The sequence below is a fragment of the Zootermopsis nevadensis genome, unplaced genomic scaffold (assembly GCF_977971745.1).
Source record: "Zootermopsis nevadensis isolate Lab colony 2312 unplaced genomic scaffold, Znev_1.0 Znev_ptg000030l, whole genome shotgun sequence".
Classification (NCBI taxonomy): domain Eukaryota; kingdom Metazoa; phylum Arthropoda; class Insecta; order Blattodea; family Termopsidae; genus Zootermopsis; species Zootermopsis nevadensis.
In genome coordinates, this window is record NW_028259162.1 from 5,755,817 (window position 1) to 5,771,307 (window position 15,491).

General features: G+C 37.9%; 2 protein-coding genes across 5 annotated transcripts in view; one reads left to right on the forward strand and one right to left on the reverse strand.

Annotated features, from left to right (window-relative positions):
- Positions 1 to 15,491, reverse strand: part of LOC110834374 (neuropeptide CCHamide-1 receptor-like) — a 92,966-nt gene that overhangs the window by 9,479 nt on the left and 67,996 nt on the right. Inside the window, exon 3 of one of the 3 annotated variants that reach the window (XM_087358495.1) lies at positions 4,602 to 4,669. The exons of 1 other annotated variant lie outside the window; for it this stretch is intronic. The gene's annotated coding sequence lies outside the window, so the exon portion shown is untranslated. Of the gene's footprint in view, positions 1 to 4,588; positions 4,670 to 15,491 lie in introns of all 3 variants that reach the window. One more of the 3 variants, XM_087358496.1, reaches the window with a different exon arrangement.
- LOC110834377 (neuropeptide CCHamide-1 receptor-like) overlaps positions 7,317 to 15,491 on the forward strand; it is a 243,397-nt gene continuing 235,222 nt past the window's right edge. For both annotated transcript variants that reach the window (XM_087358500.1, XM_087358499.1), the window contains exon 1: positions 7,317 to 7,758. In XM_087358500.1, the coding sequence (XP_087214626.1) occupies positions 7,722 to 7,758 (37 nt within the window). In that variant the 5' untranslated portion in view covers positions 7,317 to 7,721. The remainder of the gene's footprint in view (positions 7,759 to 15,491) is intronic.

Sequence of the window (15,491 nt, forward strand, 5' to 3'; positions counted from 1 at the left end):
CTGGCTCAGGGGACCTGCCAGTGAGTAGGCAAGAAAAAATCAGACGGAACAAAAAATTATATATTTATCTCTATCAAGTGTTGAGGTTTAGAATTCATGGATATTTGGCTTTATACCCTGAAGACGTCTTAACAGACTGATAGAATTCTTAATTGTGCGGCCATATTCCACAGCTGAGCACAGACCGTGCATTAATTTTGCCTCCCAGCAAATATTCATTCCTCGAGCTGCGTTACTTTGTGTTTTATCTCACCCAGAGAGGAATATCCTACGAACAACCGTCCCAAGGCATGCACTGCATAAATAATGTCATGGCCACCTGACAGCCTTAAAATGTCACCACCAGGAGGCCAAGAATTCCATTAGCGCGGCCCGAAACGCCCCTATTCTGTAGCCCAGCGGCGAGAAACGCGGAGACCTTCACTTTATTTAATTATATATTTGTGGTTTCTTTAACGACGCTGTCAGTATTTCGGACTACACAGCGTGGGATATGATGAATAACATTAATGTTGAATTTGAATGGAAATGGGAGGAGGTGACCGTGGTCTAATTTTAAAACACTATTCTGGAGGGACTGAGGAAAATCTCTCGGTTAGTGACATCTACCCATCCCTCCTTCCTCACAAAATGTCTCTCTACTGTCAGGTAGCACTTGATTCACTTAGTAGTCTTGATATTTATTATATTATGTACATATATAGTATATTATTAGCAATTTAAAGCATACTAGTAACTATATGAACCAACTTATTTAACAGTCAGTGTCTAGGAATTTTGTATGTAAGAGATTTTATGGTTCTTAGTGTAAACGCGGATTAATTCTTTAAGTATGTTTAACGAATTTACCTTTGTGTTTTCTTTATGGCAAGGATTAAATTCTAAATATTGTTTAGACAAGCTTCAGCTTTAAAGGGTGAAATTTTAAGATTTGTGATTTCCGAAGTCATCAGCCATCGATTGGGGCTATGATTACGCATGGTGAATCGCAAAGTTGCTTCAATTATTTTAAGGTCCTATCACTGTAATCGCTTAGAGAAATTGTGGAAATCCACGAACATTTTTTCTCGATGTCAGTCTGGATGCTATGTAGGAGATGGTTCGTTTATTCCCTGACAGAATTTTGTAAACCCCTGCTCTGAAATAAGTACGTCTTCTGTACAAATATAAATAACATGCATTTAAATTAGCGTATCCGGCCTGACACACTTTGCGAAGTCTCGCAAAATCTAGTTACGTCGTGTCAACTTGTGAAGTCGACGCCTTGTTTACCGCTTTTCGGTAGAAGTGCTTTGAATTGATGGTACACATTTCTCACAAGTTACAGTGTGTTATCCACATCACATCTGCAGAGAGACGACAAACGGGAGCTTACTTCACAGATCTTACAAAAACACGAAGTGCTTATTCGATAAGTCAGTATAATGTTAATTATTTGGACCCAAGAAACAGTCAGGAGGATGATAGAGAATTACGTAACGCGGAGTTTCATAATTTGCGTCCTTACTTAAATATTATTGCAATGAATAGATGGGCAGGTAATTTAGCGTGCATGGGGGAGATGAGAAACACGTGCAGAGTTTAATCGGGAAACATGCCAGTCTAAGAACATTTGGGATACAACGATGAGAGTAATATTAAAGTGGATCCTAGTAATATATTGTATAGTGTTTTGAAGATGGTTTATATGGCCCGGACAGGCGTTTTGAAATACTGTGCTGAACCTTCGGGTTCCATGAACGCAAAAAACTGCTATAATTTTTTAAAAGAAGTTATGAAGAGAGATATTAGGAATTTTAATGTATTTGTTTTGTGATTATTTTAGAGTGCAGTTCTGCTAAGTGCCGGTTAGGAGTGGTGGCGCGGTGTAGAATAGGACGGTTGTTAGGATCGTGGGTTATAATGTCGCTCGGGACAAAAGTACCATGAATGTAGGAGCTATGTACCGGAACGATCCCAGGTCCAGTGGGTACTGTTAAGTGTCTGAATGATCCATAATTTTAGAATTAGGCCTAATTCTGAACTGGCGCTGATGGATAGAAAGAAGCCTGTGTGGGTCCCAGATTCGGTCTGAACGCTGTACCTTCCAGAAATCGAACCCCGGTAGCTTGGTGATTGTACTGGCTGATGGGACATGAATTACAACAGAGCCCGTTTTAATGGAAATTTTATCTGATTATGAGAATGAAAAGTGAAATTTAATTTAAAATTTTCTCGATTCAAAAGATTTTTAAAATGCGGAAACTGTAATTGAAGCGAATGATTTAATTGGAAATAGTCTTTCGTGTAATTTTGTTCCGTCTGGTGTTTCCAGGAATTTAACTGGAAAAGAGCATTCATGTCACAAACCGAAAAAGAGTGAAAGGCGAGCGTGGATTAAATATTGACAGAAAATGTGTAGTACTAGAAAAACAAAGAGAAACAAATCAAACAAAGAAATATACAAAAGTGAAAATAAACACTGTTCTGCAACAGCATAGAGTACCATGGACTAGTGATCTTTCCGCACATACGTACATACACACTTGCTTGAAGGATGTATTTTAAATCTGTTTTCATCCAGATCTAGAAATCAAGAAGTAACTACCAGTGTCAAACGAAAATGTCTTCAAATATTAAAAGTATTCATATATAATTCAATTATAATCGATCTTTTCTGTCGTAGTACTTACATGATTAAATATAGAAAATTAAAACACTTTTACTACATTTAAACGTATCTGTCCTGCAGATATTCGTGTTCAGCAGGATCCTTGATAGGATTAAGTTTTTTTTTCGAAGTCCCAGGTAAATTAATCTCGTTATGTCGCAGACGTTTGCGTGACGATATCCATTTACCCCGCTGTAAGAAGATTACGTCCTTACATTTGTTGCAGTTCGAAGACACTCAACAGGTACAAGAAACCCTAACAATTCTTGAAGGTACTACAGTAGAGCCACGGTGGTCTAGCGGTTAGAACGCTGGCCTTGTAATCCTGGGGGTCTCGGGTTCGATTCCCGGCGGTGCCCGAATTTATAACTTGTGTTGGGCAAGGCCGTGGTCTAGGCAACACGGAGTTTTCCTCCGTGGCATCCCAACAATTACTCCATTCACACACAGAAGAAGGCAATAGCAAACCACTTCTGGATCATCTGCCAAGAACGTATATGAACAGGTCCCAGTCCGAGAAAAGGATGGAAGGATCCTGTTCATATGGACCTGTCGTCAGACAGAACACTAAATAAAAAATACTACAGTAGGTTTAAAATGTATTAAAACCACTCGTGTTTGTTGTTGGCGAATCGCCCGGATGGTGGAAGTGGCAAGCACCTCTGAAACTTCGGTAAATTTCTAACATGCCACACGCTGCAACATCTCAGAAGACAGCCATATATTTATTCTTAGATGGGTTCAAACCTCAAGCTTCTGCCCCAAGCTTAGTTATTCTCTTTCATGTGGCCCTTGTCTTCTTACCCTTTTCCGCCCTGAGCTGCGTGTTCCTAACTGCAGGAATGCTTCCGCCGACAAAGTAAGGCCAAACATCAAGGACGTTTTTAGATAGTTCCGGATTTATGTGGCATGTCGCGAAGAAGTTTTTTTCTGGACGACCAAATACAAAGGACTTTAAAATCGTATGGATAACTTCTTAAACAATACTAAGACTTTTTTAAAAATGTATCATTATACATTACAATGTAACAATTTTAATCTATTCGTACGTTATAGAAAATAGAGTTTTACAGTATTCAGTAAACATTATTTTAAAGGAGAGATTAGTAAAGTGGTAAATAAATAATTAATCATATCTAAAGTTTTTCCGCTGACGTTACTGCATGAATAAAATTGGGGCAGGTTTGACGTCTGCTGGCTTAAATGGGCTAAAACGAAATTGCGTCCATAATTTAGTCGTCGAAACGTCTTGGAGTGTGCATTGCTTTTGTGGACATTCTAAGAATATGAGACGATTAAAATGATCCGAAGTGGAATCCAAGGTCAGCCTCTTGTGTTGGTTTGGCCTGAACCTAGAATTCTGTTACCAGAGGGTTTAAGACCTTCATTGTATAAAACCCAGTGTGATGTTTGCTTGCTTTGGCACAAAAGTTCTCCGTAATGACGCTAGATGACAAAATGTCCCGGTTTACAACTGAAGGTTTTAGAAGTGCTTCTAATGCATGACAAAAACGTGGACGTAATACGTAGCACGGCTATGTTTTTATTGTGAAAGGCTGGGAAAAGGAGGGAAGAAGATAATGGTGTGAAAGAGACAAAGAAAAGTATGGAAGGGAGTAAGGAATAAGGGTTGAAGTTGTGAAGGCAATAATTCCGCGTTGAATGTTAACGTGCTTTTTACACTGATCAATATGAACATAATTCTGTGGTATACATGGCTTATAGCGATTCATCTGTCGTAGTTTTGTTCTGTGTGATCCGCATTTCATTCAAACGCAGACCAAGATCAAGCGAGGCAAAACAAGAATTCACGCTTTAATATTAAATTTATTTCATTTTTCTGATAGACGTTCTTTATACCTGTTCCTTGTTTCCGTCTATTTGCATGCACGCGAAACTCTTGTACAGTATAACAAAACGCCAGAAACAGAGTAATACCTAAAATTGTCACCTTGTAAATTGCTGTGTCGTGGACGCTGCATGTCGTGACAACTTGGTTCTTTATTCCCGTCTGTCATCCTAGAACAAAGCAGAAGATAAACATATTAGGTTGTCTGATTCCTCAACACCTTCAGGGAGAATTATTTATATCACGTGTAAAATAGGAAGACTTGACGAATTTCAACAGCCGCAATTAGTTAAAAAATCTATATGACGATTAAGTTTCTTGCGTTGTTTAACGATGCTCTCTTGACTGTATAGGGTAAAAATTAAATGTTAGGATGTTTGCCGAATTTGGACGTACGTTGAAAGATACGCTTACGTACGTATTGTCTCATTTCCCTAGAGGAATTCAAGTGTCACAAGAAATCTTCGTTAAGATAACCGATAACATGGAGCAGTCTTGTTTTAGAGGCTGATAGTAGCTCAGCTAGTCAGCAAATTCGTGTCCACTGTTCTGTCCTGAACCATAGTAATCTAGACCAAACTATTTTATTTCATTTTTTAAGAGCCACGTTAATATAAGATGACATATGCCAAGTAATTAATCATTCTAAATGCCTTCTTTTCGCTGATGATATCAAAATTTTTCGTGCCATTAAATCTCCCAACGACTGCAATCAACTTCAAACTGACATTGACTCGGTACAGGGTTGGTGCACTGCTAACTTCATGAAACTCAATATTAGTAAAACTACAGTAATTTCCTTCTCCAGGAAAACCACTACTTTGATCTTTGATTACAAACTTTTTCATTCCTCCATAACACGTACCGATACTATTAAAGACCTGGGAATATTTATCGACTCTAAGCTCCGATTTCACAACCATGTTGACCACATATTTTCACATTGTATTAAGTTGCTGGGTCTTGTTCGCACGTTAACCTTTTCGTTCTCTTCTCTCGATTGCCTGTATATGTTATATGTAACGTTAGTTAGATCCAAGCTCGAGTACGCCTCGGTTGTTTGGAATTCTATTACGACTACTGATGCCAACAAACTGGAACGTATCCAGCAGAAGTTTGCAGCCCTTTGCTACTATCGTTTTCTCCCCCAAGTGCATTACAGCTATGCTGATGCGTTAGAGCATTTAAAACTCCATACCCTGCGTAAGAGAAGGCATTGCAGTGATGCACTATTCCTTGCACAGGTTTACCGTGGTTTTAAATGCTGTCCTTCCCTTCTGGAAGCTGTCGGTCTCCGCATTCCTGCTCGGAATCTGAGAGATTTTTCTATGTTCAGTTTCAGCCCCTTGTTCAAAAACAGTCCTTCTGCTAGATGCGCATCAGCTGCTAATGTAGTCTGCAGGGATTTGGACATATTCGAGACGAAAATTGTCACACTTAATCATATTCTATAATAGCATAATTTACTTAATTGATTGATGTTATTTTTACAAATATCCTAATGTAGTAATTTTTTGTGTACTTTCCGTATCAATGTATTTTATATATTGCTTGTTTTACCTTTTATGTTTTACTGTGTTTGTGAGTTTATCTCTGTGCTGTATCTGTAATTGGCCACCAGGCTGTTGATACAGCACACAAATAATAAAGAATTGAAAGAATTGAATATCCACTCCTACATATCCAAAATGGCTCTTTCACTTCATCTTTATCGACTAAAACTAATATTTACCTCTCCAGTACTTGCTACATGCATTGCCTGTTAGTGCAGGAATATAACATAAATATTTTACTCTATCCAATGGAAGTATGTTATTATTAAATGTTTTAGCATTGTGGTGTATCACATTTTATAACACGCTAACTGTTTAGGTTGTAGTTGTAATTTTTTTTGGAATTCGAAGCAGTAATATTTACTGGTCGAGCGCGAAGTTGGGCCCTGATTAATAATTAAAGCCGTCCTCATGTTTAACGCCTCGTAACATATACAGTTAATTTTCAACCAAGAACAAATGCCGATAGTTAATCATTAAATTAAAAATTCCATCAATACAAGAATTTTACTACACTATGTCACGTTCCTTGGTTACGTGTTTCAGTCTTTTGAACACGTCATCAGATCAGATTTACTTAATGTGAATCAAAACCACTTTAACTAATGCCTGTATGACATACGTCGTTCGTGCACATATGTTGTCATTGAAATAAAACACTTGGTAGACAATCATTAAAACCGTTTTTTCCAAATGCCAGTTTCACATTAATCGCAAAGAAGTGTGGTTTTTCGTGTTAGGGCTGAGGAGATAATGTACTAAACGTACCGGATACATATATTTATTTTTTCTCTCTAAGAAAACGTGATTTTCAGGCGGATAATCTTATAGAATAGGCTATGTTATATTGTAATTATTTACTTTAACTCTGTGACCATGCAAGGCGGCCTTTGAACCCACAGACTGAAACGAGATTGACAATAGTCTGTACCACTACAGAAACACTACAAAGAAACAACTAAATCGCACAAATTGTTGTGTCTGCTATTAGCAGAATGGAAATGCTCTGTTAGACACTGTATTGGCAAACAACACGAAATCCATTTATTGCCAGTGTAGATACGTAGTTTCTCTTAGTTTCAACCCCAGATATACCCCCTGTGTTGTCCAAACAGACCTTGTGTTCTTTAATTCTTAATAAGCACGTGCGCTGAAAGTTAGTGACTTGTACGACATAAGTTGGCTACACTTTTGAAAACGCTGCCACCTGGTGACAAAAAGTATGTTTACTTGCTGTCTTTTGTTCTGACGTTGTCTAGTGCGGACGAACACGTGAGAAAAGTTCGTAGGAAGAATGAAAGCGAACAAGTTTTTAAAATGTTGCATCATCATTTGTATCTTAGTGAAATCTTTTTTGTTGTATAAAGAATGTATTTTACTCTGTTTACCAGCCCGGATTGATTCTTTGTTTTTGTGCGTATCTTATGCATGAGTCAGCGTATTCATAGCGTTGGCTGGTGGGAGAGGGCTCTGCTGTACGGCCGTTGTCGGTGTGAACGAAGTGTAAACGCTGTGTCGTCTTTTGAAACAAATTGCATGTTTAATTCATGACGTATATTGAAAAGTGCGTGATATTAAGTTATAGTGGGGGACAAAAGTGACCATTTAAGCTGGTGTGTGTAGTGTAGAAGCTATGATACAGAACATCAGAAAGATAAATCACTGAAAGATGTTTCTTAACCGATCATCACAAGACTCACGCCAAGGTAAGTGAAGGTTCAAATATAAAAATGAGCAGCCATCTTCGAAATACGATGCCGTGTACTTATGATACTTTTGCTCCGAAATATGTTGGAAATTTTGCTGAACAGTCACCAATAACCTAACTATGACATGTTAACATTTAACTAGCCTAATTAAAGCTACTCTGGTCTTGTGTTATAGCTCAGTAACATGAGATTTATTCGGTGATTGGTTAGCTTAATATCTGTTGGTATTACTAAATGGTTATCAAAACATGGCTTCCAAACAATCGTCGAAGTAATATTGTGCCTGAGTAAGAACATTCTCCGTTAGGTTTTGGATACGTGTTTACTAAGTAAAGTAAATATTATTAATGTTAGTTTAAAGATGAAATTCTTTTAACTATAATGACCAACGACAAACTTTCGATCCTGTGCTGGAAATATTTTATAACAGCTTGAAAATATAATTATTCAGTGCTATTTTGTCCGCCACGTGTCTCATGTGAAGCTAACAAGTAATGAACCCGTGTCTACGCGGTGTAAAGCCGGTGTCTGGCCGTCTGATCTACTAAACGTCCTCGCTTTTCCCTATTTACAATAAATTCAATATTTTTATAGAACTATCAACAACATATCACAGTAAGACGTAATGAGAGGACAACGAAAGGTGAATCGGATGTGTAAGAAGTGGCCATAGAAGAATGTTTGAAATAATCAGTTGCGGGTCGGTATTCGAAACAGAAGATTATTTGCCGCTGCGCTAACTTGCAGCTTCATATCATTTCTTGAACCGTAACTAATCTGAACCTACATGCTCCTGCATGCAGTAGTTCGGATTACGACGCACTGAGGCTTTTATGTATGCGACTACGTGGTTTTAACCGAAAGCTGTAATTAATCATTGGGTACAATATGGTGTTCTGCAGCATCGCGCCATATCGTTTCCCGTGTTTGCGTTGCATCGGAAACGTGTTACTTCAGGTCCTCACACTCGTCGTCTCGTCTGTGTTATCGTGATGTACTGAAACATAGTGGGCTGTCTTAAACTCGACGGAGATCCGTCAGGCGCCATATAAGTCGGGGAATTTGCAGAATAGTGTGTCTCTGAAGAAGGAATGTACGTATTCCTGCATTTTGAACTCGCACTATAATGAAGTATTTTCTTTATTAATGCTAAAGTGACATTTATAACTTCTAGTGTACGCTTTTCCAACTTTCCTTGCATAACCACGTACATGATGATTTAAGGTAGTTGAAGGCCTGTATTTGCAATGTGAAATTGTTATTAACAATTAATATATTATAATTAAAGTTGTTTAAATAATGAATTTATTAACATAGTTATCCAGCGGTTGTCATGTACGTTAATAATTTAATCGAATTCAGTCACAATATAGAACTATAATAATTATTATTATTATTATTATTGATCATATATCGAGAATATAGGCTAATTATAAATTTTGACAGTTTTTGAAATATAATACTTGTTGATTCTGTGGCTAGGAAGGAGCCTGTCTCCCTGAAGACACACAGTGACCCAACAACACAGAATGTCTCTTAGCGAGACGCTGACTTGGTTGTGTACGTGTCTACTCAGTGTTTATAGTGCTTGTGGCTTGCTTCCAGGATCATTTAATTTTAAAAACCTTACGGAATTAGGAGAGAAATATTACGCACTGTTTTCTGTGGATGTTTGATTTTAATGGTGGTAAAACACAAATACACGGAGTTTTTAATAAGAAAAAACAGTAATGTCGGTATAATATTTGTCTGATGTAAATTTTCAACACATTTTGCTTTCTTCCAGGTAAACATGATTAAATTATTAATGGTGGATATCAGTTCTTGAACACTTGATATTTACACTGCCGATTAAGAAATTTTCTTCTTGTAAGGGAACAAAGGTTTTATTCACAATTTGAACCTGTTCCAAGTCAGTTTGGATTTTCGTACTGCGTTTATCTAAGATCCATTTTATCGATAATAGTTTCCAGAAAAAAGTACTCGGTGTTTCTGCACATGTACTATTTAATTTGTTTGACCTTTTAATACCACAAAAAGCAATCTGATATTTGCTCACGGGCTGTTACGTGACTGTGAGATTATTCATGACACAGCGCATGGATTTAGCGAGCGGTCTGAATGCGTCCTCGTGCAGTGTCAAAACTTAAGTCTCGTTTATTTCATTTGCGAACGTGTTTGCCACTTCAGACACTGCCCTGACACTAAGAAGGACTAATACCATTTGACACCACCATAGTCGCACACTCATCATAAGACACAGGCCTGTTTTAATGCAAATTGCGTCTTCCTTGAAAGTTGGACGGGCTGTTCAGCATCTGCACTGGAGGAGAACGTGCCTCTAGTGCAGATAGTCTTGCTTGTTTTGTTGAAGTACCGATCATTGAAGTAAAAATTCATCTGAAAGTTCTCAATTTCGATCAAGATTTCACCAGTTTTGAATAAATTTGGTTGTTCCATCGGGTAATCTAGTTTATAGTTTAGATGCGTCATGTTTGTGTTAAAATTCAGTATACACCTACAAAAGAAATCTACAAAAAAAATAAATCAATAAAAGCTTGCATTAATAAATATATATTAGTTTTAAAGATGAAAATAACAATAAAAAACCTGAGGATGATGCAATAGCATCGAAACATGTCGTAAAATAAAATAATAAAGCGCTGAAATGTAACATCGATATAACGATGAAAAGCGCCAAATTTTAATTTTAACAACAACATTTTAAAAACTAAGTTTGTGTATAGACTGAAATAATAAATAAATATATACTGGGTAATCTAGTGTTGGAAATCAACATTTCGAAGGAATCTATTGCGTTAGCTTTCAGGGTTGATTTAATATAGCTTATGCAGGATGTAAGTTTTTCTGTGTCTCTCTCTTGTGAAAATTATGGATTAATTTTCGATTTGAAATTTGTGACCGACTGACCATGGCGATGGTGAGAGATCACAATGCCTACGAACTTCTGTTGATTATCTTTTTGTGATTGTGTAACTACCGGAATAAAGTTTTAATTTCCAAGAATTTTGGTGGATTTGACAGTCCGTCAGATCGATTTCATTTGTCTATTTATTTATCTGATAACCATCAGAATAGGTCCTTCTCCTACAACTGGAATGATAATAGATTTTCGGAATGTCAGAACGAATACGACCTAAGATTTCTTTAAGATCAGTTGTTTGAAAACTTGATAAACCACCGAGCCCTCTGTTTTATTTTATCAGTTTAAGGATGGTTTACCGAAAAGTAGTGAGTCCTACAGAGAACCTGAAAGGATTGAAATTCGCGTAGAAAGAATACCGATCAGAGCTAGCTTAGTAAGAGCCGGGTTCCAGCATGAAAAACATGCAATATGAGTTATTATGTTCAGTAGGCTTATTACCTGCTGATGCTAAGTGTTTTTAAGTTGAAAGTTCTTAACGCTCGTTTGCGAAGAATTAAGGAAACCTTTCGCCAGTATTTTTTAAGAAAGAAAACGCCGTCATCTGAATATAAGAGCCAGAAGGACTTTTAAGTAGATTACGCAACATTTTAACTCTTCAGAGCTAAAGTGGCGTAAGTCATTTTCATTTAATGTCGTATGCAACGAGATTTATCGTTAGTACCAACCGAAAAGTGTAGGGAAATTTGGTCTGATTGCTTGTAAATTCTGTTGGCTCTAGGGAAATGTATTTTCATTGATTATAGTGGATAAAGTGATAACATTTACCTAAATTACTCTTCCTGCAGCCTTGTTGACTTATACCACTTTAACTTGGATCAGCTCATTTAATCTGTAATAGACTTCTAATTTGCCTGTGTAGAAGTTAGGAACTTTTTGAGAGCGAACTTTCACGCTGTGCTAGTACGTGTCAGGTCACAAAATATAGTTCAGAAAACGTTCATTCGTCTGTAAGATTTCAGGTTCTCACGGCGTCGCGTATGAAGACGACTTTCTGCTGGGATGCTGCGCAGTGAATTGACCGACGTTTTGGAGAGGTTTACTGCCTGATTTGACAGGACCCTGATGATGAAGGCAGTAAGAACCTCTAAATCGTCGATCAGTTTCTACGAGACTAAACTGCGCATTCCAGAAGACCGTCATCTTCATGCACACTTCTGGTTAGGCCCACAGTCTGTCATAATGTCGTAATGCCAGTTTCCTGCTTCAAATGGGAGAGTCAATCCATATTTTCTACAAGAGACGGGCTTAGAAGGTGCAAATTGGTGAATTAGATGCATTTGTAATTCTCAGTACGATTTCAGCGTTTCGTCTGTTACTCATCCATCCTTCGAGGTTTCTGTCCAACCAACAGTTCGTTAGTCTGTTCGTGCATCTCACCGGAAGTCTCGGTCGAGTGGTTAGCATTCCTGTTTCATATTCTGGAGGACCGGAGACCGGGATGTCTTGACCAAGATTTTTGGTAGCTTCCCTACAAAAACTGGGTTATCAAAAGTAAAACCATGTATTTTATCCGATGAAGTGCACACCTCATGTGAATAATATTTAAAAATTCAGTCCGTATCTGAAAGCAAACAGGAGACGTCCCCATTACAAACATCAGTGGGTTAATGTTGTTAGGGAAATAATTGCTGTTTATTCAGGTAATCATACGAAACACGTAATTACACAATGTTCGCAAAATGCAAAGGCAGTGAACGTTAAAGTTGGTGATACATGCGTAAGATAGCAAGTTAAATTCCAGACCGTGGAAATTTAATGATCATTAAATTGGAACAAAATTAGTTTGTTCTTCCAGGAGACCATCTGCATTGGTCATGGATCTACACAGTTATGAGACGAAGCTTTTATTACGAATGTTTTAGTAACTTCAAAGAAAAATGTCTGTTTACATCTGAGAGCGATCTTTATTTCCTTGAAAGATTAGACGCCGCTCTTCTGCTCATGTTTATCTTCTTCATAAACAACAAAAAAAAACCAGTTTTGTTTTAAAACGAACCTTTTATAGCTGCTTCTAAAATTTAGTCCTTTTGATATCCTCTGCACCAACAACTCACATCAACTTCGTATTTATGCTTGAGTAGGAAACTGTTTGAGCCCAGAACCAGTAATTTACGGTTGGTGGGAGAGAAGAATTAAAAGTAATTGAGGACGCAAACCCCTGCTTTGGTTTGCTCTTATGATATCGAATTCGGACTAGACAGGGTTCGAAACTTTACCGGTATTTAAGGTGTCATTGACGAGTAGAAGTACGCGTTACAGGTACAAAAGAATGCTAGGAATGCATTAGACTTTTCGTGGTCAGTTATCATTTTCCATTGTCCCATATCAATCTATCGCCGTCCCTAAGTATCTGTTGTGGTCAGTTAGTTGGAACTTTATCACAGTCTTGGACCTCTGATACTTTTTGCTGGAATATCAGTAAAACACTGTGTGTGGAATTTTATAAAAAAATGCTTTTGCTGGGGTCCCGCCGAAAGACTTCTCTGTCTGTTCACGATTATCCAAACTTGTGCTTGGACGTTGATCTTTTCTCTCCAGTGCCAGGACGACTGTTTTTAGAGATTCCCACATCCCACCGAAACGTGTATAACCCCAATATAGGTCTGTGCTGACTACCGTATTCTTGTTGATAACGTATTTGATACAGAATTCTCTCACTGGACTCAGTGACAAGGAAGGTTAATGGACCTGACCTCTGTGTAAATGGAAAGACGATTTCTTTACTAGGAATAAAGCACAGAGATGTGACCTGAGTGAGGTTAGAAGGCCCACCACCGCATTGTGGTTTCTTGTGACTGTGCTCAAGTTTATTTGAATTTTCGTCCAAATGTTTCATGAAACGATGGCCGCTCTGTCTCCATCTGCAGGTAAAAGCGTCATGTCTGTGACGTCTGTTAGATAATGTAATAAGAAGTTACGCTTCTCTGAACATTTTGATAGGGACATCAAATCAAAGAGGGACTTGGAGGAACACGCTCGGGTATAGGAAAGATACCGCTTGGAAGGAGTATATGTATATGGAAGGATAATACTAAAAATGTAAAATTTTTGCTATGTTTGATTAACCCTTTGAAACAGAAGCTTGCCTTAACACTTAAACATTCAGACCGCACATAAAGTAAAACATAACAAAGACCAAATAGTTACTGTTGTTTAGGGAACTGATCGCTGTTTTCTCTTAGAATCAAATTAAATTGACAAACACTTCTTGTGGACAGCAGAGCTGTTGAGTGTTAAAGCAGGTGTTCATAGTTTCTAGTAGGTTTTAACGGGTTAAGCATTGTGCATTCCTTGTAAATCAAATGTTGGCATCAGGAAATGCAACCCGCTTGACGGATATCACATTCCGTAAACATTGTGTACTGAAATTAAGTATTATGTAGAGGTGAGTGATCTTGAAGCCAGCAGTATCCAGTGGATAAGAATCAGGGTGGGGCTCACCTGACGTGGTGCCGAGGAGAAAGTACAATATTAAAACACATCTTAAGTACGTAGAAAGTGAATGTGTTGGCTGGATTCATCTTGGCTTGGGGTACAATGCTGGGCTTTGTAAACCTGTCAGTGGACTTTGGGTTGCATAAAACGCGGGGAATTTCTTGACTCACTGAATGGCTAATTATTTGCGCAGAAACTCTGTAGTTGTTTAGTGGAGTAAGGTAATTAGAATATTTAGAGTGGAGTCTCATATGCGCAGATTACAAGATGGATTTCGAATTACTTCGGTCGCCTTGTCTCTGAAGGCAAGAACTTCCTGTCGGAATGACATCGAAGCGAAGTGAGAAGAGGAAACGTGTCTTTGTTAACTTTATTAGCCCTCTACGTGCAATGAACATGGAGGAACTTGAGGCGGAGGTGATGTTTCTAAGATGATGGTTAATTTTGCCATCGGCAATGCGCTGGAAGTTTCAAAATGCAAACTCCAAAGTCCTTTTATCTCTATAGTTTTAAATTTTCTGTCGGAAGTCTTTATGGCTGTAAGAATTGTGAATGATTCTAAAACAACGTAACGTGACTTTCATGGCCCCACATTTATCTTCTCGGAAATATGTATAAATCTGATAAAAATTAGGCAGGCGGATTATTTATATAGGCCACATAATTATCTTAGAGTAGTCAAGAGTAGGAGATTATGATGGTCTGGACATGTAGCTCGTATGTTAAATCGAGGATTCGATACAGAATGTTGGCGGAACAACTGCTTGGAATACCGATAATGAGACCAGGGGATAACATTAAAATAGATGTAGGAGAAATATGTTGCGAAGTTGTGAACTGAATTAAATGAGCTTAGGATCGTATTGATTGGTGGGCTTTGGTATTTGTTGCTGTATTCGGCGAAATAAAGGACGCAGAATTCTGTCGTCGATTCGTCTTCTCTTTGTACTTATCCACATGGAATATCATTCTCACTGCTGTTACCTGCATCTTTATTGAGATAAGTACGCCGTCTTTATCTCTCTGAAGTACTCATAACATTCCCTGGGGCTAATATCAGTGGCGTGCAGTCCCAAGGAGTGGTATCAAATCTTGATTCACATAGTGGGAATGGTGTGCTACATACAGACCACACAGCTCTTTAGCTTACGTGCAGACTAACAAATAACGAGTTTATACTAACCATTACTTTAAGACAATGAATTAGCGAGTATGCATTTAATATTTACAGCTATTCATGACCTTAAAACACTCTCTAAAATACGAATTTTACCATCTTAAGCAAAGAGCGTACGTCATACAAAAGCAATGATGAAAAATATCTGTTTTCCGGAAGTGTGTGGTTTTA